We start from the raw sequence: 27,157 nt of genomic DNA on the forward strand, positions 1-27,157 counted from the left end.
GTGTACAGCGGAGCAGTTACCTACTAACCTGCTAGTTATTTTGTAAAATGTTGTGTTTTTACAAATGATTGTAGTTACATTATACCTGTACATTGATTGTAGATTTTTTTACATTTATCAATAAATCGATAAACCAAATTAGGTACTTCGATCAATAAGATCTACAAGTATTAACAAATGAAACTATAATGTCCAATGATATTAATATAGATAGGTATTCGTGTAAATTATAGCTATACACACAATAGTATTCTAAATTACTAGTTATCGATTGAGACGAAATTAACCAAAATTCTTTCAATCCATAACCACTTCCGTTGGTCACAATGACCCTAAAAGATACGGTGTCACCCGGTAACAATGTTGTTCAATAGCAAAAGGAATAATAATAATAATAATAAATGTTCAATTGATGAAATGAACAGCACATACACATGGAAAAAACACAAAACACAAAATGTACACCGAGCGCACCGAGATGAAAATCTAACGTTGAATTATACGTACCTATATAAATGTCAAGTTCGAAGGTTGTCCTCGATCGGTTAAGTGCAAAAAAAATTGTTGCTTCATAAATTATACACAAGCAAATTTGTTTTTTATTTTCAATATAAGTAGGTACTTGTTTTGTTTTGCAGTACACACAAAGGGTCCGCATAAATCGAGTGTCGAAAGAAAAAAAACCGTAGCTGATCGATGGTATTTTGCAGACAATGACTGTGTATATCCAGATTGTTAATACATTACATAATTTGTGCCGAAATAAACATTTCCAATATGCCTTTGCACGGCGTGTAACACAATGGACATCGTAAACGAACCGGATTTGAGCTCCTATATCCATCCATGTAATTTTCGAACATATTTTTTCGCTTTGTTCCGATTTGAATTACAAATATACTCGTATTTAGTAAACTGTAAACTGTCTTTATTATTCCACTTAGATTATTTATTTTTCTATCCGAGTATATATCTGCTTATTGGTCCTTCTCAATAAAATTTTAAACGTACACTTATACTTTTTACATATTAGGTATATAGTTACATACTACATCGTAACATATACGACCTGCAAACATCCACTAAAACTCCACAACCCTTTAACATAACATAACAAGTTATACATAACTTTAACCCAAGTTAAGGCCCGACTATGTTATGTTATACTATATAGTATTACTATTATGCTATATATATATATATATTAATAACGATACAACACATAAAGTATACGTGCCAAATATCTTTTGTGTCTACCGTAATAACATATTATTGTATTGTAACGCTAAATAGGAACCAGAAAATCGAATACAAGTGAATACAAACTGCATATTTGTTGTAGTTAAATGTTATTACGTTTGTGATAAGAAACTTTGAAAATTATGTAACCGCCTTAAGTTCTCTATATTTGCCTGATACATCTAAATGTTTATTTTAATGGATATGTATGCAATAATCATAAGCAGTAATGTCACAGTGTAATATTATCATATCAATTGTTTATCGTTTCATTAACTCCAACTCAATTATTGCAAAGTATACACAGTTCTTATAAAATTAGCAGGTTTGTGAAGAAATTGCGGGGTAAAAACATTTTGAGCAGGATACTATATATTATATAGGTACAATATTGTGGAGGTTAGATAATAATCACATATTGATATTGTATATACAATTAATTTCATACTTTATACCTATAACCTATATACGATGTGTCTCGGGGAAGGGGGATGACCGGTACCGGTATCTATATTTTGATAGTATACATTACCTACCTTCTAAGTTATGAAAAAAAGTCTAACTTTTTTATTTTTTTAGTTATAGATTGTGCAACGTATTAATATACAAAACCCAATCTAATACATATCTGTTATTTAGATACGGGCAAACTAACTTAAACGAACATAAAACACAAGATTAACAAATCAAGTAATTAATACATCACAACTAACCAAGGGAAGAAAAAAATTTTCCGCATTTAAATATTTAATCTCGTACATAAATCGATTGACGAGAATCCTATAACTTAATAACGCTCAGCAGCTTAAATTGCTCAAAAATGATAGAAAATACGAAAACAAAACTTTCAAAGTTTGAATATTAGTAATCACTAATCAGTAGTATTATTATCGGTAATATTTAATAGAAAAATACAATTTAAATAATAACTGTAGTAAATACATCGTTTTTCTTTCTAGTTATGTATGGGATTTACTTTCAAGCTAGATTTAAGCAACTTTTTTTTTAATTAATTAAAAATAATTTGTACTATTTTGGTTTAATTGTGTCAGTTAGTTGATAATAAAATAAAAATAACTTTAAAATTAAAAAAAAATATGATAAAAAGTTAAAAAGTTTTAAAGATAGGTACATCAGAAAATTTGTAATAGGTTCGGTTTTATTTAAAAGAATTTAAATTCCCTGTAGCTGAAAAAATAAAAAAGTTAACCTCTTCCTCATTTAAAGTTTTTTTCATAACTTGAGGTATAACATATCATGTGACTTCGTCTAGTCACTTCCCTCGGAACACGTTGTATAATGTTACATTATTATCGGTCATTGAACATATCATAGCAAGGTTGTATAGATTAAATAAAATATCTTTTTTTTATTAAGGCTATGTATATTATACACACATCAAACTTGGCTAGTATTTTAGACTTAAGACAGAGCTAAGCATGACATTTTTTTTTACTGATATATACATAGACAACAGTACAATTTTACCAGGTAAAAATATAATCGAACATTTAAAATAAATAAGTTATTAATAATCAAACAAATTATTAGCTTATTGATTTTATGATAATACATCAATATTATTTAAATCGTTAATTACCAACCATAGTGCCCAGTAGGTATACCTACAGTTACGACTTGTATACCTAGCTACCTCTAATAAGCACTGGGCCATGTTCAAAAGGACAAGGAATGAATAGGGTCGGTTATTGATTTGGTGGCAATGTATTATTATTATTTAATGAAATATAGGGAAGAAACAACAATGTTTCCGTAACCCTTAAACCTTGATACCGTGTTATATTAAATGAGAAAAAGGGCAACCGTGGTATATATGGCCTATAAAAATTAAAATATTCTATTCTGCACATTTCTGTGGTAGAAATAATTGAGGAAGGCGTAATTAAAGCAAGGATAGTGTCAATATAACATAAATGTAAGTTATAACTATCCATAATAAAGTTAGGTAAATAGGTATAGGTTAATAGGTATCTTCTGATCAGTGTGGGTGCAACTAAGGGAGGGGAGGGGGGTTGTAGTAGAGTCTTTGCCTCTCTGTTTTATTAGAATTAGGTATCCCTCACCCAATTTTTAAGATCTATTTAATAAGATTTATAAAAACTATAATATTGATCCAAGTATATAGCTTAAAATTAGAAATTCTTGTAGCAGAAAAAAAATGTAGTTGTATCCAAATATACAGATCATTCACTATTTTCGTTTATATAATAATAAGTTATACCTACTACATAGATAAATGTACGTTTCCCAACTATTATGAACTCCTTGACGTTGCATTTACTGTACATGTTATAAGTATATAGGTAATGTGATCCTTGAAACGTATTGTTCTATATTGAAAAGAGTTAAGATACTGCTATATGTTCTACAATTTCACGAGAAAAATTATCTGAAACTTAGAAAATAATTCATATAGAAAAAAATTTATAAAATTAATTTAGTATATAATATAATATTTATCTATATCTATCTATACTATTATATAAAGAGAAGTCGTTTTTTGACGTTATTAAGGGTAATTCCGGGATCTACTGAACCGATTTTGAAAATTATTTTACCAATAGAAAGCCACATTCTTTGTGTGTGTCATAGGCATATATTTAGTCCGATAAAGTTAATTATTAATTACAAAATTAATTCAAAAAAATTAAATAAAAAAAACATATCTAAAATAATTAGACATATTTTTCGTATCCTATCAACCGCTTAGAATCAATAAAAACAATTATTAGACAATTAAAAATACATATATCCTATAGCTATATAAAAAAAACCCTTTTACTCACTTAGAGGTCGAATTTTGAAAAATCCTTTCTTAGTGCGCCCCTACATTGCTTAAGGAACCTATGTACAAGCCCCTAGACCCAGCGGTTCAATCTGGACGTTAATGAATGAAAAAAAAGTAGATAGATTACTTTAGACTTTAGAGTCCAGGTCCAGGGGTGGCCAAACTTTTTGATAAAGTTATACTGAAAAATGAAAATATATTTTTCCTTAGTGGAGTCATAAAAATATATGCAACTATTGGATAGGGTCGAACTAAACGGTCGTATTAAACTAATAAATATATAATAGTACATTCTAAATAATAACGCCGCTGCTGCCCGACGTATTTCATTCCATTGCATTTCATTCCATTGCATCTTGCATTCTTGAGACTGTTAAACACGTATTTATTCGAATACACTTTGAAAACCGTTTGATTGACGTGAGCTTCACACATTATATTAACGCATCTAATTCACAGCTAATATATAATATTTGTATACAGTGATGAAATATTGAATTTATTTGAAAATGCAGTGACATAAGGTAATTCCAATAAAATATTAAAATTATTCATAAAATTACAGTCTTTAGAAATATTAATAATATCTATATGGCGCTATATAGGTATTGCTGTATCGATACACATTTTTAATGGTTTGTTTACCAAACGGTTTTTTGATATAAATAATATAGGTATTATTTTATTTTTATTCAAATAAGGCTTAGGCTGTAGCTCCACCCTCCAGAATTTTGACCCTAGTTACGTCTATACGTCTGATACGTCCAAATACTCAGATAGGATAACTAACTATATAAATATATTATAATATTTGTAGATGGTACAAAGATATACGACATACGTGGTCGGTCGAGCGTATTATCATGTGCGTAATGCGTCGTATGTATTAAATAATATAACCTATTATATTCAAACATTGTACGTATATCTTATTATATCGCATTACCAACGAATATTTGGTAAGTACCTAGTCGGATAATTCGGTAATAAACAACGCAATTCGTAACTAAGTAAGTGTTACCGATAAATAAATATTTAAAGAAGGTTATGAATGAAAAAAAAAATTAATGGAGATAGCTAAATTTACCATAATTCATATTATACATGTTTAATAACTAACAATACATCAAATCACAGATCGACGATTTATTTTTTTTAGTTATTCAATTCTCTATACTATTTGCATTTCAAATTTTTACATTGCATACTTGAGATCGTATAGATATCGGAATATCTACAAATGAACATAGATTTGTATACACAAAATAAAATTTAAGTTCAACAACTTAAGATTAATTTTTTTAACAACGGTTATTTTATTTACATTTATTTGAAAATTTTAATTATAAAAATAAAAAAAAATGTTTACATAGATGTTTTGTTAACATTAAAAAGTAAACTAAGTAAAATCAGAATTCATATTAATGACATAATGGCAATAATGGCATATAACTCAACGTCAACGCAATAAGTAATAATCAGTGTTCGGTGCTATACTAGAATCTCAAGTTCGTTAATAGACTATTAAAAACTACTAAAACTAATTAATGATATTCTCAATTTTACTAAATAGTGATTTAACCTTCTAAGTCTACAACTAAAAAAATGGCATCTTCAACAGCGGACAACGTAATATACTTTTTTACTTTTTGTATTCTTGCATCCATCTGCATCCTGCAGGTGTCTGTAAATTAAAAAAGATATCTTTAAGTATGGAAATATTTTAACATAATTAATTGTCTTGTATAAATGTATAATATACAGATTTTAATATAGGTATGTGTATATTATAGAGATACTCAGATACAATTAAAACAATTCTCCTTTTCCTCAAATCTCAATATTAAATGTTCTTAGTATTTCATGAATCTCCTTTTCTCTATAAAATTTAAAATTTAAAATTAAATTATCATATTATTATTTTAATTTTATAATACCTATGCGTGTATATTATTAAGAATCTAGATAAAATATCTTAATAACTATTATCATTTAACGCATATTTCAAGACGAACCTGGATGTAATTTCTAAGCATTCACATATTACCTAATATAATATAGGTAAGGTACATTAAAATATTTAATTATCGATAAAAATTTCTTTCTATTTTCTTGTATTTTAAATTTTAAACTATACTATTATAAATTATTTTACCATTCTATTTTTATATATTAAATAATTTACTTGATAATTGTAAACATCTTATTTAGAACATACAAAACTAATAAAACTCATTTTAAAGTATGGAGGCACGTCTCACTGCTTTCATATTCTGCTAAAATAACGATTCTGATTAAAGCTTAAATTACTTTAAATACCTACAACAGTAACTTATATTATATTAATACAATTTTAAAATGAGTTCGTTTGTGTTGTCTCCGCCTGACAAACTTACAATTATACGACATACACTTGACAAAATATTATTAATATAATACGCTATTGGAATAATAATATAATTGTTTATTTTTAAACACGTTGCAATTTGAATAATGCATATGCAACTATAATGGTGGAATATAAAACTACGCAATAACCATATAACCACGTAGGTTTACATTTTTGGAAATAATTTCTCACGTATAACATAAAAATAGTATATAACATTAAAATATATTTGTATAATATTTAAAAAGATAATATAGCCAATATAGGTATTACCTACTAATTTTAAAAATATAAATCAGGTAACGATCATCTAAATACTCAAGTCAATATGATATTAAAAAATATAATACACTCATGTACATTTTTAGAATCTGCTGAGAAAATTTATGAATACATTACTTTTATAACGATGAATATCTTTTTAAAAATATGTTTTTTTTTAATCACCTTTTCCAACACTAATTATGGTTTGATTTTCAACTTTGATAGTGGTTAATTATAAAATTACCGGTAACGGTGAAATCGATGTACTTGCCGCCTTATTCGTTATTCCACTAAGAAAATAGATCTGTTGCAAACCGCAGCACAACCCGTGGCCATTTAATTGTGGCTCTTGATGATGTTTTTTTCTAAAGTGATCGGCCGTATTTGTCTGGTTCCCTTATTCTAGACCAGCGATACTCACATGCAGCACACCGATTGTTTTTATGTGGCCCAAACAGAACTTATTAAATTAATATAAAATTATAAATTTCAAAACTAATATTATAATAAATATGAAATGTAATAGAACAGTCAAAGTGTGTGTCATACGTAAAATACAAGACAATGACAACTTGTTGAGGCTTTGAGAGTAGCACGTAGAACTACAAACCTAATATATCCAAAATGTTGAAAAAAATATCTCAATATCAAAATTCACACTAATTTAAAATAAATAATTAATTATCTTATAATAAATTATCTGATTTTATAGGTACACGATGTATGAATGTACGAGTATCTTAACTATTTTTCCTTTCCGTTCATTTCGACTTGTGGCCTGCGCAATATTTTATGTGGCCAAAATAAAAAAAGGTTGAGTATGGCTGTCTAAACTTTAGTTTCCGTGGTTTTAATATAAGAATAAATTGACCTGCGGTTTTTTACGATACTTCTTTTAATTAAGTGATAAATATATAAAATATTTTAATTTAAAAATGCTCATAACTCGCTTAAAAATTAAAATACCTAGGTATATTGTTAACAACAGACGTCCGACTATACAAATAAAGTTAAATTATATTCATAATATATTATTAGTAAATATAATACTTATTTTTATAAAACTCTTATTAACTGAAATTAAGTTTTGGGTCAACTCATTAGTTCCACCCTTATATTGAACGTTAGACTAATAACGAAAAATTGATATATGCTAAACGCATATATGCTATAGACAGTGTCGTATCCAGAATTTTTTTAGAGGGGGCACCACAGTCTAAAATGTTATTAAATATACTACCAAAAAGAAAAACCTACTTTTTACTTTACCTACTTTCTAATATCAACAACAATTAAGGTAATAAAAAAATTAAGTCTAAATACGCAGTATAAGTTTTCGTTTTCATACAAATAAATAAATGGAAATACGTGCTCAAAACAGTATTTCTACTTTATCCCAGACACCATTATTTTTGGATGTTTTCTTGGAATCGGTCTCCAACAAAATTTGTTTCGTGACAATGTTTCAAACAGCTATGGTATTTTTTCAATGTTTACATTCGATCAATAAAGTATAATAAACAATAATGTTTTGAATGCGATTTATTTGTTTGGAATAAACGAATCTCAATAATTTTATTTTATTTTATTTCCCAACATAGAAATACTAGGTTTCACTGCTTTCACTGAAAAACGTGTGGGCAGGCCCAAGGTATTAAATATTAATAAAATAACAGAAGCACTTAATCAAAACTGCAGCCGATAATAGCGGGCCGGGTTTTCTTAAATTAAAATATAAAATAAACTCTCTAAACAGTCTAAACAATCTATACTTTATAACCAAATTTAAACATATCGTAAGAAATAGATTTGTTTACCTAATCAAGTAGGTATTTAAAAAAAAAAACATAAAAATAAAAAAACAAATTCTAATAGGATTTTCATAATAGTAACACAAAATAATATTAATAATATTCTGTGATAGTAATGTTCTTAATAATTATAAGCGTAATAAACACTGCTTAAAATATAAGTAATTAAAATAAAATAAAATATAAGATGTTAACTTAACTGAGATAAAAACAATTAAAGAATCATGTTTATATTTAATAGAAAATAACTTATCATCTTTATATAGTGAAGTTGTTACATCTTGTATTATATTTTTAAGTTTACCAGTGACTGTTGCATCGGCCGAACAGTGGCGGTCAAATGATTTTATCATGGAGGGGGGTTGTGGCATAAAAAATAAAACAAAATTTAATACATTAACATTATAGTACATTATACATACATTTAATTGTTATATAAACATTAAAGAAAGAAAGTCATGGGGGATCTATCCCCCTTATCACCCCCGTTTGACTGCCACTGCGGCCGAACAATAACTTTCTAAACTTAAACTGATTAAAAACTATTTAAGAAACTCGATATTTCAAAATCAACTAACAAACATAAGTATCTTAAATATAGAAAGAGCTCGCATTGAAGAACTTAACGTAGCTAGAAAAATTAATTTTAGACTTAGAGAATCAAAAAAGCAGAAAAAAATTTTTTTAAGTAATTTTTATAACATATATATGTAATTATTTTTATATTTTTAAACGTATCCAGAATTTTTTTAGGGGGGGCACACTGTCTAAAATTGTATAAGACATATTGTAGTATGCGTTAATGTATACAAATAAATATAGATCTTTAAAACAAAAAATAGTAAATATGGCTAACGAAGCCCCCCGCGTGGTCCCTGTGGCCCCACCCCTGGATAAACGTATCAATTATTTTTATCTAGTGTAAATTTGTATTTTTTCACGTTTACATAATATAAAAACAGTTTTCAAGAAAATATTATGTAAAATTTCGGAAAGTAAGGGGCCTTATTATTTGGTATTGCACCCCGACACTAAAGACCATAGTTGCGGCACTGATGTTAAGATTAAATTCATAATTACATACAATTATTAGATACCAAACCAATATCGATAATTCATAATTTTAACTTATTAAAAATCAAAAAAATTACCACTTGAATTTATGATTTATAATTATAAATAACTAAAAGTATATCAAAGTAAAAGTTTTAATAGAAAAAATAATCATACATATTTGGATAAACAAATGTATTTATTATTTTAAAATTTATTTTAGAATAAGAATTATATATTTTAATGGCACATACATCTTAATTTTAGTTATGTATAAAAGTATAATTTGACAAAAATAAACAATATTTAACAAGTAAAATAAACTTTAGCTAAGGTACACATTTTATTATCACACAGTATAGGACAACTTGTAAAATAAAGTTATTGATAGAAATACAATTATTTTTAAAGACGATAATAAAATTACATAAAATATAATAGTGATGTAAATAAAAAGTTAATATTGAAAAATAAACCGTGTAACAATCAATTACAGCAAAAAATGTTGAGATATTTCGTGTCTTAAATATTATCACTTATAAAAGTAATTAAATTTTTAGTAAACTGATAAATTGTTGAAAATCATTGGTATTATACCAATAATGTATATTATATACCTACCCAATGGCCACTACCTATATTATAATAATTATTAATAACAATTGTTACGAACTTGTACAGCCATACCAAATGTAGAAAACAAATCTCACATTTTTCACTCATTAAAAAGAATAAAGATAAGTAAAATTATTTGACTTAGCCAAACCTGATCTTTCGTTATTGAAGTGAATTCTCAAAAGGTGAAGAAAATCAGAGTACATTAAAACCATGGTCTTCAATAATTATAAAACACTAAAAACAGTTGGATAAATTGTAAATTGTAATCAAACGAACAAGCTAATGTGGCCACGGTTCCAACAAAATAATCTGACCTAAAAATATAAATTCTGTACAAAATTGACACGTTGAAGTCGAAAAATACTGCTTTAAAATGTAATTTTTGAAGCAAAAAAAAAACGATGAGCAGTTTATTAAAAATCTTGGATATTGTATAATAAAATTCCTCGCGTAATTAACTATTATTTTGCGTAAATTATAATTGCTTAAGATACGTTTTCCCTGCAGCGTCTACCGTAATAGCTACCGGATCGGACTGGTCTGTATACTGCAAAGAAACCTTAGGTATTTTTACACTTTAAGCGATATTTTACGATACGATTTAAAAATTGCAACTAAAATTAAAATAATTTATTTGTAAAAATCAATAAAAATTCATCGTCTTACATTCACACGTTGCTGTGTATGGTATTATATACAACAAGTCTGTCCTCGCCGTTTGTTTAGCAATGAGGTTCGCGAGCATTTCCTAATCGGAAACAATTATTTAAGGACAAGAAGCAGCGCTCGAAGCCGATAGCAAAATGGGTGCGATTTCGTGTAAGATGCACAGGTTATTGACGGCCACAATGTCCGCATAAACCTTTTGCTCGAGTAACACCTTCATAGGCATCCACGAAACAAGCGCCATGCCACCGTGATTGCCAGGCACCAGGCACCCAACAGCTTTTGTCAACACAGCCAGCCAGTCGCTGTGATGAGCGCTGCTAAACTTGAGGAATATGATCGCGTGGCCATATATGGAGTCGGGTTTGACCAGGCCGTAAGTGTCGAACATCTTGGCCACAGCGTAAACGTTGGCGACGGACAGCTGAGTGTACAGCGGATAACCGACGATGATCAGGTCGTCGCCGTCCGACAGGGCCTGCAATGCGTCCACAATGGCCACCAAGCACCGGTGCTGTAGTGCGGTGTTGTCGGAAGCGTGTTCTTCGCAAATATCTGTCAGATCGCAAACAGCCGCGAGTGGCCGGTCGATCAATTCGCGGTAGTGCCACATCCGGCACTCGGCATTCATGGGACTTTGGTCGCTACGAACCCGCGGAAACTTGGACAGCACACGCTTCCTGTAGAAAATCATCGCCTCGCAACAAAACTTAGAACCGTTGACCATGGTCACCGGTTTGCCAAAGCGGAATGCCACGTCCGGTAGCCGGTATACGAGATGCACGCGCCTGTGCCAAACCACGTCGTCCATTTGCTGTTGTGACGTCATCCACTCTTGGCACCGAATCACTTCCAGGTACAGCGTGGCCGCTTTCTGTCGCGAGTCCATGTCCCGGATTCGCGTTTTCTCAGCATACGACAGGCCACGCGGTTTGAGACCGATTCTCACCGGCTCTCTCCGGTTGTTCTTGTAGCCGAAGTTGTTTAGCGACACGGACGTCAGCTCCCGTTTGTACCGGATCGGCCGCAGACAGAGCCTGATTATAAACTCCAAGCATATGGATGCCTGCACTGGTTTCATCTGTCGGTACAGTGCCTCCCGGACCGGCAGAGCGACCACGTTGTCATCAATAGTGCGCATCTGCATGTCCGCAAAGTGCTTGGCGCACTCGTACAGCCGCTGCCTGAACTCAACTGGAACCAGCGACAACGGGAACATGCAGGTGCCTCCACCGGGGCTCGGTTGCCGACGGCGGTCGTCCGTGTAATACGCTTGCACGTACGGCATGGCCACCGACCGGCCCCTGTAGCCCTTACACACCACGTAGACTTCTGAGTTGCCAGGCTTACTGGTCGCTGGTTTCCTGAGCACCACTGACCGGAACAGGCAGCACAGCAGGTACATTCGGCATATGGTGTTGCATTCGAACATGGTGAACGCCTTCAGTACCAGCGACCCGTTGTCCCGGAGTACGCTGAGCGCCACCATCGTTTCGTAGTCGTGCAGCCGGGACACAACTGTCTCTTGTTCACCTGGGTCGTCCGAACAATCGATGCTCCCGTCGGCTGTCACCAGCCAGGCACCCTTACCGCCGAACCGATCCAGCACTGTCCCATACAGGTGTTCGGCGTACCCTGGTTGGAATATGTCACCTGTGTAGTCAGGACCAAATTCCCAGTTCGAGAGAGTGTGCAACATCAGCCGGTCATCGGTCACGATGTGAGGGTGCCCGTTAGACTCGTGATAAGGATTTAATGTCATCGCCAACCAATTGAGCCGTAGCTCTTCGTGGTTGATGGCCAGGTAATGATTGAGCGCCGCGATGAACGCACCGGGCGCTTCGCACAAATGCACGCTGGTGAACGACATGTCGCCTTCCTCGTGGATCTCGTCCAGAGACACCAGATCCGAACTGCACGCAATCTCGTAGAACTTGCACCATGCTTGCGTTAGGAAGTCCGGGCGCACGTGCTTCCTGACATGGTTGACCACCTGGCCAGCCGGATTCATTTTACCCGTATGCACGTGCCACGCGTCCAGATCAAAATCGTTCAATTTCTGTTTAGTACGGTTCAACGTAGTTTTCAGTTCCTGGAACTCGTCCAACTGCCACTCAGGCTCGGTATACATGGAGTTAGCGTCCGGCAATGGCCAACCAGGCTTTAGAACGAACATTTTACAAAACACCTTGTCGTGTATAAAGTTCTTATCCGCCGTCGTCGCCTGTTCTAACTCTTCTAAGAAATACATTTTCTCCAAACGCTGTCCGGCTTGATTGCAGTTTTCACATGCGTAGAAATTTAACCATCGAAACTTTTAGTTATTTTTTTTTATTTTACTGATACAATAATTATTATTTATACCTGAAATCACGATAAAATGGTATTAATCATATACAACGAATAATTTTTCAAAAGTTTCAATAATATCACAGTAATTATATAAAAAAACTAGTCTTCTGCCCTAAATTATTTAACGAAAAATTCCAAACACCGGAAAACACATTTTATAGATAATAAGCTTATGAAAATATGTTGATCACAGTAATACCATGCGTATAATTTGAGAGAGCTAGAAGAATAATCCTATAAATAATTTTTAAAATATAATATAAAACATGCAATTGTTTGTGTCGACATCGCTGAAGACTAACCAACTACAAACACAGCTGCTGTTAACTAAACATACTGTGGGCTTTCGTTTTTATTCATATTTCACTATTTTATTAAAATTTGTCATTCGTAATGTATAAAATTAATTAAGATGATGTCAGCGCACATATTTTATTTCTCTGAACCACTTGCAACATTGTAAATTTTAGTTCAGCAGAACCGCCAAAACCAATAATTTATTTTAAAATTAGAATGAATTGACTTATAATTAATATCAAATATAAGTATATAAACTCTGTCCATAAAATATATTCATTACGATATTTAATTTTTAGGTAATTTATAAATATGTAAAATATTACAATTTAAAATGATCATTATATTATCACAGAAAAATTTAAATACCGTAAAAAATCCAACCTATAAACACAGACAATATGGATTATAATTAAAATATTAAGTTAATTTATTATAATATTATAAATCATAACACAAGATTGGTTAAGCTGAATTCAAGTTGTCTCTTGTCTATGTTGCACATGAGTTGGTCAGAAAAAGCAAAATACTAAAATGAGTTTAGAGCGTTATCATTATATTAATATAATATATAATCATTAATCATAAATTGTACCTTGTGGTAAAAAGCTATCATAAATTAGAGATAAGTAACCCAAATACCTAATATACCAATACCAATAATTTATAATTAAATAGGTTACCTACTTTCTTTTTGATTTTAACTAGCGTCTAATACTATTTCCTTATACTTTGTAAATTAATTTTTTGTTGTAGATGGGTCTGTATAGTATAATGTAGTACAGTTTTTAAAATGTGGTTGGGCAATATCAAAACTTTGCGGCCTCAATACCCATTGGCGTAAAAAAAATATTCAATTTAGGGGGGACGAGATGTAAAAATATACATTTACTCATAATAAAGTTATGATTTTAATATCTCATGACCCGACCTCAACATGGACTTCGGCGCCACTGGACTGTACAGAGTATTGAAAATTTCTACATATACATGTAACTAAATTAATAATTTCAAATAACATTGTATAAAAATAATGTAGTGTAAAAATCTTATAAATCGTAAAATATTATTTAAAATAAAAAAAACTACTGAAGGGAGAGGGAATTGCACACTATCCACTGATCTGTATGATATACATTTATTCAGCCCCCTCCCTCAAGAATTTTTTTTAATTGCACCTATAGTAATTTGTAAGTACTGCAAAAATACAAAATTAATAAATTAATTCATAAAAACTGTTGATTTTTAAATGTGTTTAATTTAATGTTTATCAAATCTATTTGTCTATTGAAGAATTCACACCAGAAATATACCCAAGATTATGGCTAGAAAAACACAGCTCGAATTATTATATTCAAACAAGAACATGTTTAAAAGAAGCAGACATAAAATCAGAATCCGAGGAACATCTATGAAATATATTTTAATTAAATATTAAAATATATTCTTAATTAATTTTATAAAAAAATATATTCAATTTTATAATTAATTGTATATCATCTACATTTTTACAGTTTTAACACAGTTAGTAGTTAAAATCTAATCCAATGCTTTTAGATTTTCTGTAGCATACAAATACAATTGTAATTATCAATGCAATAATTTTTAAAAGTGTATAATCATTTTTGTTAAATATTCTAATATTTTTAAACATACTTGAATACATAATTTATAATATATTAATGATTTAATAGTGGCATCTAGTGATAAAAGTCCACAACAATTCTTTACATTGAACACTTATAGTCATTAAAATAAATAAATAGTCTAGGGTTAATATTACAAATGATCAATACAATTATGTGTTTAATTTTATCACTAATTATATTATTCAATTTTTGTTTGAAAACACTATTATTGCATATTATTTGAAACTTGAGCAAACATATTGAATATATTAATCATTTTATATTATAAATTGTTTTTAGGTTTACTTATTTACCATTTACCAAAATTAATAAATTAAGTGAAATTAAAATAATTGCAAAATAATTTTAAGTTTTAATTATTTCATGTTATATTTGTATATTATATAAATTTAAATTAAAAATATTAATAAATTAATTCTATAAATATATTATTTATTTTGTTGTGTTTTGTATTACATTAAATTTGAAAGTAACAATTTTTTTGAAGGTAAATAACTTTTAATTAAGGTTTTTTTGTTGGTTAGGAACTTGATTTATCTTATATAAAAGATAATATTAGGTATAATTTGGTAGTAATGCTATATTTAAATATTTTTAATAATTTAAAAAATAGGTCATTCATAATTAAGAGTTCAAGAATGTATTTACAATTTGTAGCAGCCTAAAGATAGCACTGAATAGTAATTTAATTATCATAATTTGCATTCATATACCAATTCAGAGGACATAATAAAGCAATTTAATAACAGTTATTTAAACGAGTAAGTAGTTTATTTAAAGGATATAAATGTAATAGAGTGTATAGTCTGTCCAGCGAGAGAATGCGCCAATTCTGCGCAACTCCTCAAGTCGCTAAGCTATCAAAACTGGTTCGCTTATTGTGGCTGGGTATCATTGGGGAATGCGCAGAAAAACTGATTTTGGTCGTTTTCTCGCTGGACAGAGTATAGTATTATTTTTGTTATTTTTTTTTTAAAATAATTTACAGAAAAATCATTAAAGAACTAAGAAGTTATACCTATACAGATTTTTAGTTACATTGTAATGAATAATATTTATCATACATTTTAAATGTTAATAAAAAATAAGTAAACCTACTCTGAATAAGTACAAATAATATAGATTTCAAATTAAAAATGTATTAATCCAAACTATTAATATGGGTATTAGCAGACGGATTTAACTTTTTTATGACTGAAGGTACTAACAATTTGCCGCCCCTATTATACATAAAGAACTTATAATAACTCCTCCAAAATATTCTAAATAGTAAATTTATAGCACCTAAATTGATTTAAATGTTTAGACTATTTTTTTTCTCGCTATTAGTTATTTAGCCTACTTTGGAAAAATGTTAATGGATGTCAACCAAATTTTAATGAAAATCTACAATGATAATATTCTTAATTCAACTGTTTTAATATTTTTAGAAATTAATATCTTGATTTTTGATAAGCCAATGGTTTTATAATTTCTTTATAAAATAATGAAACAAAATGATTTGATACAATTGTTAGGATTGCCTTACTTCAAATGAGACAGTTTACAATAATAGCATTAATAGCAATACCACTGGTTTAGCGGCACACATGTTATATTTTTGTATGATTATTAAAAATTTTTTTTTTACAATGCACGTTTGTAATACTTGTTGTGTTATTTTTATGAACTTATTATGTCTATAAATTATAATGAATCAAATAATACATTAATTATACCTACAATTTTTTTTTTGCAAATATAAAATAAGGAATTTTCTATTTATGTATTTTTTATTCGAATGATGTAACTTAATATAAAACAACAGAATTTACCGCCCCCTAAATTTTGACGCCCTAGGCAACTGCCTTCACTACCTACTGAGAAATTCACTTCTGGGTATTAGGTGTATTAACTTTTTATAGTTTATAAGACATTTATCAAGCTCAAAGACATGTTTAGAACAATTTCACAAATATGACCAAATGTATTTTTTTGTTAGTGCCCTCAATGCATTCAAAAATTCTAAAACTTTTAATTTAGACCTAATTTAAATTTTTAAGTCCAAATACATAAATGTGTCTATAATTAAGCAACTAGATGACAAACTATACATTAATATACAAGCAATACGAACCAGTTGTCAAAAATTGATTGCCTACTGAAAGCTTCAAACAGGCCTCAAATCTTACATAGCTTTTTAACATAACCTAATGAACAATTTAAATTAATAAATAATAAGCTAAGATAAGCATTCAAATTAATTGACTTCAAAATAATCAACAAAAAAGACAGTAAATATTGTATTTAGTAGTCAATGGTGTGCCGAATTAGGCATTTTTGAGGCGTCTTATGGCTGAAATTTTTGGATACCAGGCAATGGATTTAGTAAGGTAAAAAGTTTATAAGTTTAACTATTAACTGAAATAAAATATAAATTAAAAGCAATGGATGGATGCACGAATGGTCAAATAGTAGTTTGACTCAAGTTGAAAATTGTTCAACACACTACTGTTAGTATTCAGTACCTACTATCTATATAATAAATAATATGTAAAAACATATTATAGATACTTTTAAATGCTAAGGATTACATAAATAAAATCAATAGTGACATAGGTAATTCTATTCAAATTAATTATTTTTCACAGCAGTTACCATTTAAGTGTAAGTCGACATTTTAAATATCAAAAAAATATAATATATTATAGGTACCTGTAAAATTCTTTTATTTAAATGCCATTGGTTTTTAAGATAATGCTTTGTTAAAAAAAACAAACTACAAACAACTGATACAAGTCAGACAAAATTAACTGAAATTAAATATTTAATTAAGAATAATTTAACTAATGATTTTTATTACTCGCGTAAGTATTAACAAAAAAGTATATGAGAGTATGAGACTTTAAAATTGCGTTGTTCTCTAAGCATCTAGAGTCTAGAGAAGTAACAAGTAACAAGAAAATAATTTAGTGCTTAGTGATAATATGATTATCTACAATAAATTTGATAAAATTAACACCACATGGCACATGGTACATGGTAGGTACAAACAAATATTGATGAAAAACGTATTAATATGTTAACATAGTGACCACAATGCACGTGATAGCTACAAAAAAATAATAGTACTATAAATTCATGATTGAAATTCATTGAATATAAAAACAATTAAAAATATTATAGTATTACCATTGATTATAGAGAGTATATTACTATTTATAATCTCGGACTAAGATCTATCTTGGTCGGTGTTTATAATCAATGGGATTACCCTTAGGGCTTAGATCATAATATTATTATGCTATCAATGATAATACGAATATTTGAAACCAAGAATTAAGTCTTCACTATTCTAACAAGTTTAACCTTTCAAGTTTTATTTTATTTTTTTGGATTTTATGACATTATGAAACGAAATCGAAATGAAACCAATGGATTTGAAATGTGGGTATGTACTAAACAAAAAAAAGTACTACAGTGATGAAAATCTGTTTATCATTTGATTTTTTTAGGGTGGCTACATGGAAGCCAAAAAGACCAAACTTGAAAAACAATTCTCTGAAAAAGCTGCTGGTGATAGTAACCATGTGAAAAGTCAAATTTTTAAAGGCATTTCGATCTTTGTCAATGGTTATACTTGTATGTACAACTAATAACAGTAATATTTATAATTACTAAATATTGTAGTTTGTTTGTATAATATCTAGCATTTCAGTTAATGGATAAAAATAGAACATTATTCAAGTCCATAGTTCATTTTTATTTTCACTTAAACTTAATACATATTATAAAAGTTTGTTTTCTATCTTATATAGTTATATCATTATATGTATTGTTAGTTTACATAAATAAGGTATTTTACCCTCAATGTATTGTGTATCACACTAATATATCTACATTATCCTACATTGGCGTGCACAGCCTACGGTTTCAGGGGCAGCAAGAGATTAATTCGGCCTATTCTTCAAATTCATCATTAAAATCGGCCCATAGTTTTACTTTTTTTTACTATTGGGTATCAAAATTAAAACTGTATTGGTTATTTGTTTTTTTGGATAAAAAGTTGTACAGTAAGGTACTAAGCCTCTAAAGGTGTACTTTTTTCCACAAGCTTATAGTTAATATTTATTATTTATTATATCATAAAATAAAAAAATATTAATAACATTATAAAATATATATTTAAAAATAATAATAATTAAAGTAATAACAATTAGTAATAATATGGTATATAATTAAAGTTGTAAATAAAATAATAAAACCTTTTATTAATAATCATAAACTTTTTTTACAAACTTATAATACTAAACTACGCACTAGTTATTAAAAAAAAAAAATCATTTGTGGAAATATAATTTTACCGAGGCCCATTATTTAATATTTGCCGTCCCCAGTAGTCCCAAAAAAAGTTCAGAGGCAGCATATGCTGCCTTGGCTGCCCCCATGTACACGCCTATGTTATCCTATCATAAATATATAATTCTTGTTCAGTAGAACTTATTATAATTATTTTAAATAAAATATTTTTTTTATAAGTTAACTGTAACTGAATCTTTCATTTAGCATATGTATTTATTTTGTTATTAAGTAAAATATAATTATTATTATAAGTCAGAAGTCTGTAAAATGTACTATCCTCTATATGTTTTTCTATGCTATTGTTGATCTGCAATATTTTAAATCAATATTTTTGCATAAAGTTTTTACCATCTAATATCTAATTATTGTATTCTATAATAACAGGTAGTTGCTCATAGTTATAAACTTAAAAGTTTATTTATTTATTGATTTGTCAGTGTAATATTATATCTTTACCATTTTTAGTATTAACACAATATACTAAAATGATTGTATTTATCTAATATGTATTTTATATTCATTGTAGTGCCTTCAGCCGATGAACTGAAACATATAATGATGGAGAATGGAGGAATTTACCATCATTACCACAGACCTAATATTACTACACATATAATAGCAAGCAATTTACCCACTGCTAAATTAAAACTACTCAAACAGTTCAAAATTGTAAAACCTGAATGGATATCTGATAGTCTTAAAGATGGAAAACTTTTAAACTACGAAAATTATCTACTTTTTATTGATAAACCCAATCAGCCAAAGATTGATTTTCCAGTCCGTGCCAAAAATGCTTCAGAACCAACATTTTTATCAGAATTTTATAACAATTCCAGATTGCACCTAATATCAACCATGGCAACAACGTTCAAACATTTAGTAAATGATACACGAAAACAGAATCAAACAGATTATCCAGGGCGTCAACGATTGAAGAATTGGATTGAACAAAATAGAATTAAAGATATGTTATCGCATGACTTTGAGCTTGACAATGGCAAAATAATCATGCACATTGATATGGATTGTTTTTTTGTGTCTGCTGGCTTGGTTGAAAAACCTGAGCTTAGAGGGCTGCCTGTAGCTGTTACACATGCTAAAGGAAACTTGTCTAAGCAAAGAGAAGGGGTAGATCGTGGAACAGAGTTTGATTTGTATGTTAAACGCTGGAGAGGTGATGATAATGAAAATGACGAAGAAGAAGAAGTTCATGAAGTTAAACCTCGATCAACTAAAAGAGATGGCATTAATGAAACAGATTCAATGGCAGAAATTGCTTGTTGTAGTTATGAAGCTAGAAAAGTCGGTATTAAAAACGGAATGCTGGTTGGTCAAGCATTAAAGATGTGTCCAACTCTAAAATTAATACCATATAATTTTGAACAATATAAAAAAGTAGCTCATACTTTATACACTCACATCCTGAATGAGTGAGTAATATCAATCATTAAACAAAATTAAAAATTATGAATTTTCTTCTGTGTTATTAAAATTACCAATAGATTTTAAATGTAATAAATATTATATCCTTGATAGCAGATAGGTGATTTCCATAGTAGTTGTATCTTATATATACAACCAGGTATCCCTCAAAATCATTATTCATTACTTATAATTTATAAGTGTTCTTCTTCCAAATTGTATTATGCCCTATTGGCAAAGAGATTAAGTCTGTTAGATATTTTACTCAATGGTGATATAAAAAATTAAAAACTTCAGGCCTAAAAATTTTAAATTACATTTACAATTTTAGATTTTATAAAAATACAATAAACATATTAGTAAATAAGTTCAAATTTTTACAATTTTTATAGCTGCCAATTACCATTCTTTAAAGAATTGCTTATACTTAAAAATATGTATAGTATTTAGGTTTAACTAAAATAATAAATGTACATGATAGCGCCATTGACTAAATATACAATATTTAATCAATGATAGCGTCCATTTACCATATTTTTGACTTATGTGTTTGAATATAAATTGATTGTTTTTTTTTATTAATTAATTATATCTAATTATAGGGCTTAAGCTCATGTTTACCTGATTTTCTAGTTTTATATAGTATACTAAAGGTTATTAACTTAAAAAAGAAAAAAATCCCATACTTAAAATTGGAATTTTCAAAAATTATTGATTTAACATTCATTTTTATTAATTTTACTCTTAAAATAAGTAAATATATTTTATTATTTTACTCATGTAGATATACATTAGATGTGGAAGCTGTTAGTTGTGATGAATTGTATTTAGATTGTTCACATATTTTGGAAACAACAAAAGCGTCACCTTTTGAATTAGCTACGTTTCTACGAAAAGAAATAAAAGTATAAATTGTTTAAAAAATTAAACATTTATAATTTATGTATATTCTATTACACTGTACATTTTTATTTTATAGGAAAAAACTCAGTGTCCATGTTCTACTGGTATTGGCTCAAATTGTCTGCTCGCCAGATTAGCTACTAAGAAAGCCAAACCAGACGGTCAATTTTATTTGGAACCTGGTATTGTTATGGATTTTATGAAAAACATAGATATATCTGATGTTCCAGGTAATTTAAAACAAAAACTTCAGTCATTATCAGGGCACAGATTTTTGTATAAAATTGGGATACACATTTATAACAGTAGATAACTAAATAATATTTGAATTTTGATTAAAAATAAACATCAATAAGCAGTAATGATTCTAAATAAAATGATACTATATGCTCACCATAGGCGCAAATATTAGCACCTCCAATATCTTCTATGAAATAAATATGACAAGTTAATTTTAGAGAAACTTGAGCACCCTAGAGTACCAAGTGGATTTTTGCCTGTGATGCTTACATTATTTTGATTCAAACTCATATCTAAATATATTTTAATTAAATAAAAATGTAGTCATTGACTTTATTATTATAATTATGTGAATTTTTATTATTATAGTAATGTAATGGTATTAAATTCTAATATTTGATTTGGTTAGGTTTAAAACTTTAAACACATACTTGAAAAATTGGTTTGTTTTTATTAATAACAACTATATAAATATGTATATATTTTAGCTTTTTTTTGCATAAAAATCTGTGCTCTTACTATTGTGAATTGTTCATAAATATAATTATTAAATATTGAACTTAATAAAGGTGTCGGAAGGACTCTGGGATATAAATTGTCAACACTTGGTATCAGTACATGCGGTGAACTAAGTGCATTGTCACTACAAACACTTCAAAGTGAATTTGGAAACAAGACTGGACTTTCATTGTATAAGTAAATTTTCTATGTATTTCTAATTGTTACAAATCTACAAAAAGGGGTTTTTTACTACCTGCATATTATATAAGATTTTATTATGTAAGAAAATTGCTCAGATTAAAGTCGTTGGTATATAAATATCAGATTTCCATCTATACATTTCAGTTATTTTAAGTATTGTTTTAAATTGGTTGAATTAATGCAATGTTTAAGAATATGTCTTGGTATTAAAGTAAATTACTACAAAAAATTGAAAATATTATATAAACAATTATTTTTTATTTGTCTTATTACATAATTTTTTATTCTATTTAAAATAAAAATTTACTGTTTATACTTTATTATTATAATAAGTAAATTTGATAAATTAATAAATGATACTTGAAATGAGCAATATGACGAGAAAATCACCAATTACTAATAACATTTAAATAAAATAGCATTCCACTATAGTCGAGCCAACGAGAGAGTACTTTTGGGCGACGACCAAAACTTGTCTGTTCTCGCGCATTCCCACCACTTACGCCGGCAACTAGATGGTAGAGTGGGATAAATTTGGGTACGAAACCACGGGGCTCGGCCATTTGGATGCACGAACGAATAGTACTCTCTTGTTGGCTCGAGTATAGAAGATTTGCATTTTTACTTTTTGCTAGACAATAGACGTTTTAATTTGACAGGCATAAAAGAAATAATTGAATTATAATGTTTATTTAAACAATTTATAACATATTTGTGCTAGTTTGGTAGTTATTATAGTTATCTTTTACAATATTTGGAAACTTGTTATGTAAATTGAACAATTTTCTTTTTTCTTTGAGATGAATAAGTATTTAGGTTCAACATTTATCTTTCCAATTTTCTGTGTTCAGCTTAAACATTAGAATGAAATTACTTATTATCAAACTTAAAAATAAGAATATTTTCTGTGTTCTTTTGTTAGATTTTTACAATATTTTAATTTTTAAGCATAATATAAAATAAAAATATTTAAAAATGTATATAATTTAGTTAAAAAGTAAATTATTGTAAAAACCAACCAGAAATCATAAATAATGTACTTAACTTTGAGTTTAATAATAGTTTAAATCATACTAACATTTAAGCTTACAATATAAAATCTGAACTGAGGGCAAACATTGTAGCATTGATTATAGAAAGATTGATAAAACACATGCTTTGACATACGGGTATGTTCTCTTAAAGTAAAAATGATTTTTATAGATTTTTTGTTATTATATAAATGATGCAAATATATTTTTTATTTTTGATCCTGAAATAAGCTAATTTTAATGTTTTTCTGTTGGTGACTAGATTAGTAGTGCAATTGCCAATTGGTATATGAAGAGTGTAAGTAATTTAATGAATATCATTAGTAAATTGTTGTAAAGAACTGTATTTCTTAGATTTATTTATTCAGTTTATTTCAGAACCATCTGACTTAGACTTGAACTGCTCGAAGTTTATTGCTGAATAGCTGTTTTATATCAGAAAGAAAATTTAAGAAATAATATTATTTTTGTAGGTTAATCTAATAGATAGTATTGACATAGCACTGGATAGTTTGAACAATTTATTTTGGTAACATTATGGATATTAACATAGGTTGAGATGGTTGAGTATTACTTTTAAATCAAATATTTGGTCCTGGTAATATTTAATTTTTTCCTAGTTTGTAGGTCCATTATTTAAGGATGATTTAGAGTAAAACTATATTACCTGAAATAAAAAGAAATATATCATATCTATAGTCTGTAACATTGGTATAATAACTCAAAATAGATCACAAATATTAGTATTAATATAAATAATAATATTATAAAAATACTTAATAATTTTTAGGCATTGCCGAGGAGAAGATGATCGAAAACTTAACTATGACTATAAACCAAAGTCAGTATCTGCTGATGTTAATTATGGTATCAGATTTCAAAATAAAGAAGAGTCAGAAAATTTTGTGAGACAATTATGTAGTGAGATTGAAAAACGACTTGATGATATAGAAATGAATGGCAAAACAGTTACCTTAAAATTAATGGTATTTTTAATAAGATAGTATAAATATTTCTGATAAAAAAAAAATATTGTATCAATTTTCAGATTCGAAATTCAGAAGCACCAAAAGAATCAGCAAAATTTTTAGGGCATGGATTTTGCGACAATATTACTAAATCAAGTTCTTTAACTAAATCAACATCAAATTCTAAAATAATTTTCCAGTAAGTATTAAAAGATAATACATCAATGCATACTCTATTCAGAATAAGACATACTTAATGATTGACTTGTATGCAGGAGTGTGGTTCAGTACACATCTAGCCAGGCCCATATTTAGGCACATGCCCAAGGGTAGCAATATATTTTAGTAAAATTAATTTTAAAAATGTAATGGAAAAAAAATAATCGCATTTTATTGAATTATTTGAAAAAATTACAATATTTTATTATGTTATAATTTGTTTATTAAAAGAAGATTTAAATTTTTTTTTAACTATTAAACAATCTTCAGTTATTAATTGACCAGTTAGATTTTAATATTAAAGAATTCTGATAATGGATGAAATATTTAGTGTAATATTAAACTAATATTGTTAATTGGGGGGGGGGGGGGGCATAAATTATATGCCCAGGGGCGCCAAAATTTTTAAATATGGCCCTACATCTAGCATATAGATTGTATATGGTATGTATTATTGTATACTAGGTATAGTTAACAAACTGCATACGTATATTTGCTGACTACTGCTGACAAAACTATGTAGTATAGTTCTCATCCCAAATAGAATATAGCATGTATACTCATGTATTGATTTTTGTTTAGAGTTGTCAATAAAATAATGAATCAGTTAGATATTGATCCAACTGAATTGCGTGGAATAGGAATACAGATGAATAAATTAGAAAGTCGCATAGTAACAGGGCCTGGACGTATAGAAAACTTTATCTCCAACATGAAATCTGAACCTAAAATAAATATTTCACTTAATGAAAAAATAATATCAAAAAAAGTATCCAATCATAAAAGTCACCAGAATTCTACGGAAAATTTAAATAAACCAAAGTCTGTTATGGATTTTTTTAAGCCTAAAGATTTGAATTCTAAAAAACAACTCAAGACTTCAAACTCCAAATCCATTATTCCACATAAGTCACTTGTTAATATAAAAATGTCGCAAGTAGATCCATCATTTCTAGACGCATTGCCTGCAGATTTACGTTTAGAGATTGAAAATGAATTGAAATCTTATGAAAATCAAAATTCTCTATTAATCGAAAATGAAAATTCATCCACAATGGAAGTCACAATGACAGAAGAAAGCTCAAAGTTATATCAGCATGTGCAGATAGATCAAATGAAAGAATTTATTGAGGAATGGGTGGTCACTGAGAATGAACCAAAAATGTGTGATAATATAATGGTTTCAAAATACTTATGTAATTTAATAAGTGATGCCAAGACCGAAGATGCTTATGAAATCATAAGAAAACTTTACAGGTAAATTTAAATATTAATTTAAGCTACATAATTAATTAATAATAATCTGTGTTATTATTTTATAGATTAATCAAAAATAAGGATGATTTGGCTTGGAAACAAAGTTACTTTGATATATTGAAAAATGTTCAAGAAACAATGTTGAATTTGTATAACGCTAAAATGAAAGTTGAAACTACATTTAAATAATTCTATTTTATATATAATTTTGATCCTCCGTGAAAAATAATGTATGGCCAAAACCTATAATTATAATTATATCAATTGTATACTACACTTAATGTAACAATAATACATTTATTTTGTCAGTTACATAACTAGTCCAGGACTACAATTGCATGGTTTTTTAGTGATGGTGACATAACATTCATGATAATAAGTACAAAATTGAGCTTTTTGAAAAAATATATGAAAATTCATCTATTAAAAAAGTATACTGACTTATTGAAAAATATCAAATTTATTTTAAGTTAAATTAATTAATAATTTGACCCACTTAAAATAAATTATAGGTTATTTACATATTGTATTATTTTTGTTGACCAGCATATAACATAAGCGCATGCTTATAGATTGTGTCTATGCATTAAGCAATTGATTCATGTTTTCAGACAATATTGGATAGTACCTATGTTATAATATTAATTAGAGGCAGAGTTAAGTTAAAATTGTAGAACCCTGATATTTTTTTAAAATGACTTGATTTTCTTTTTTTTATTAGAATTAACTGATTAAACTATCCTTTTTTTTAAATACCACTCTTTTTCATGAGAGACTTTGAGCTCAAGTGGCAAATATGATCTAACATATCGGTTTATGGTCTACTACGTGGAGAGGATTTCACAGTTCTAACAATCCATCCAAGAGTTCAATCGACAACATGCTCAAAACTGTCTTTTATGAAAAAAGATTTGATTAATTACCAAA

General features: G+C 28.4%; 2 protein-coding genes and 1 pseudogene across 5 annotated transcripts; 2 read left to right on the forward strand and 1 right to left on the reverse strand.

Annotated features, from left to right (window-relative positions):
* Positions 1-326: 326 nt before the first annotated feature.
* Positions 327-9,200, forward strand: LOC132918906 (uncharacterized; annotated as a pseudogene).
* Positions 5,341-18,090, reverse strand: LOC132922755 (cap-specific mRNA (nucleoside-2'-O-)-methyltransferase 2-like). 3 transcript variants are annotated; one of them, XM_060986439.1, is made up of 4 exons: positions 17,842-18,090; positions 17,264-17,336; positions 6,946-13,213; positions 5,341-5,732 (listed from the first exon to the last, which is right to left on the reverse strand). In XM_060986439.1, the coding sequence occupies exon 3, from the start codon at positions 13,098-13,100 to the stop codon at positions 10,950-10,952; it is 2,151 nt and encodes a 716-aa protein (XP_060842422.1). In that variant the 5' UTR covers positions 13,101-13,213; positions 17,264-17,336; positions 17,842-18,090; the 3' UTR covers positions 5,341-5,732; positions 6,946-10,949. The 3 variants fall into 3 exon arrangements, with proteins under 3 accessions (XP_060842422.1, XP_060842423.1, XP_060842421.1); XM_060986440.1 differs by lacking the exon at positions 17,264-17,336 and having other exon boundaries at positions 10,850-13,213; XM_060986438.1 differs by lacking the exon at positions 17,264-17,336.
* Positions 18,091-18,247: 157 nt separating this feature from the next.
* LOC132922754 (DNA repair protein Rev1) lies at positions 18,248-26,752 on the forward strand. Of its 2 annotated transcripts, none has more exons than XM_060986437.1 (10): positions 18,248-18,573; positions 18,642-18,768; positions 20,015-20,918; positions 21,695-21,815; positions 21,890-22,043; positions 22,623-22,749; positions 24,577-24,772; positions 24,835-24,953; positions 25,556-26,230; positions 26,296-26,752. In XM_060986437.1, the coding sequence occupies exons 2-10, from the start codon at positions 18,651-18,653 to the stop codon at positions 26,417-26,419; spliced, it is 2,538 nt and encodes an 845-aa protein (XP_060842420.1). In that variant the 5' UTR covers positions 18,248-18,573; positions 18,642-18,650; the 3' UTR covers positions 26,420-26,752. The 2 variants fall into 2 exon arrangements, with proteins under 2 accessions (XP_060842420.1, XP_060842418.1); XM_060986435.1 differs by having other exon boundaries at positions 18,249-18,577.
* Positions 26,753-27,157: the final 405 nt, after the last annotated feature.

Source organism: Rhopalosiphum padi, chromosome 2, assembly GCF_020882245.1.
Source record: "Rhopalosiphum padi isolate XX-2018 chromosome 2, ASM2088224v1, whole genome shotgun sequence".
Classification (NCBI taxonomy): domain Eukaryota; kingdom Metazoa; phylum Arthropoda; class Insecta; order Hemiptera; family Aphididae; genus Rhopalosiphum; species Rhopalosiphum padi.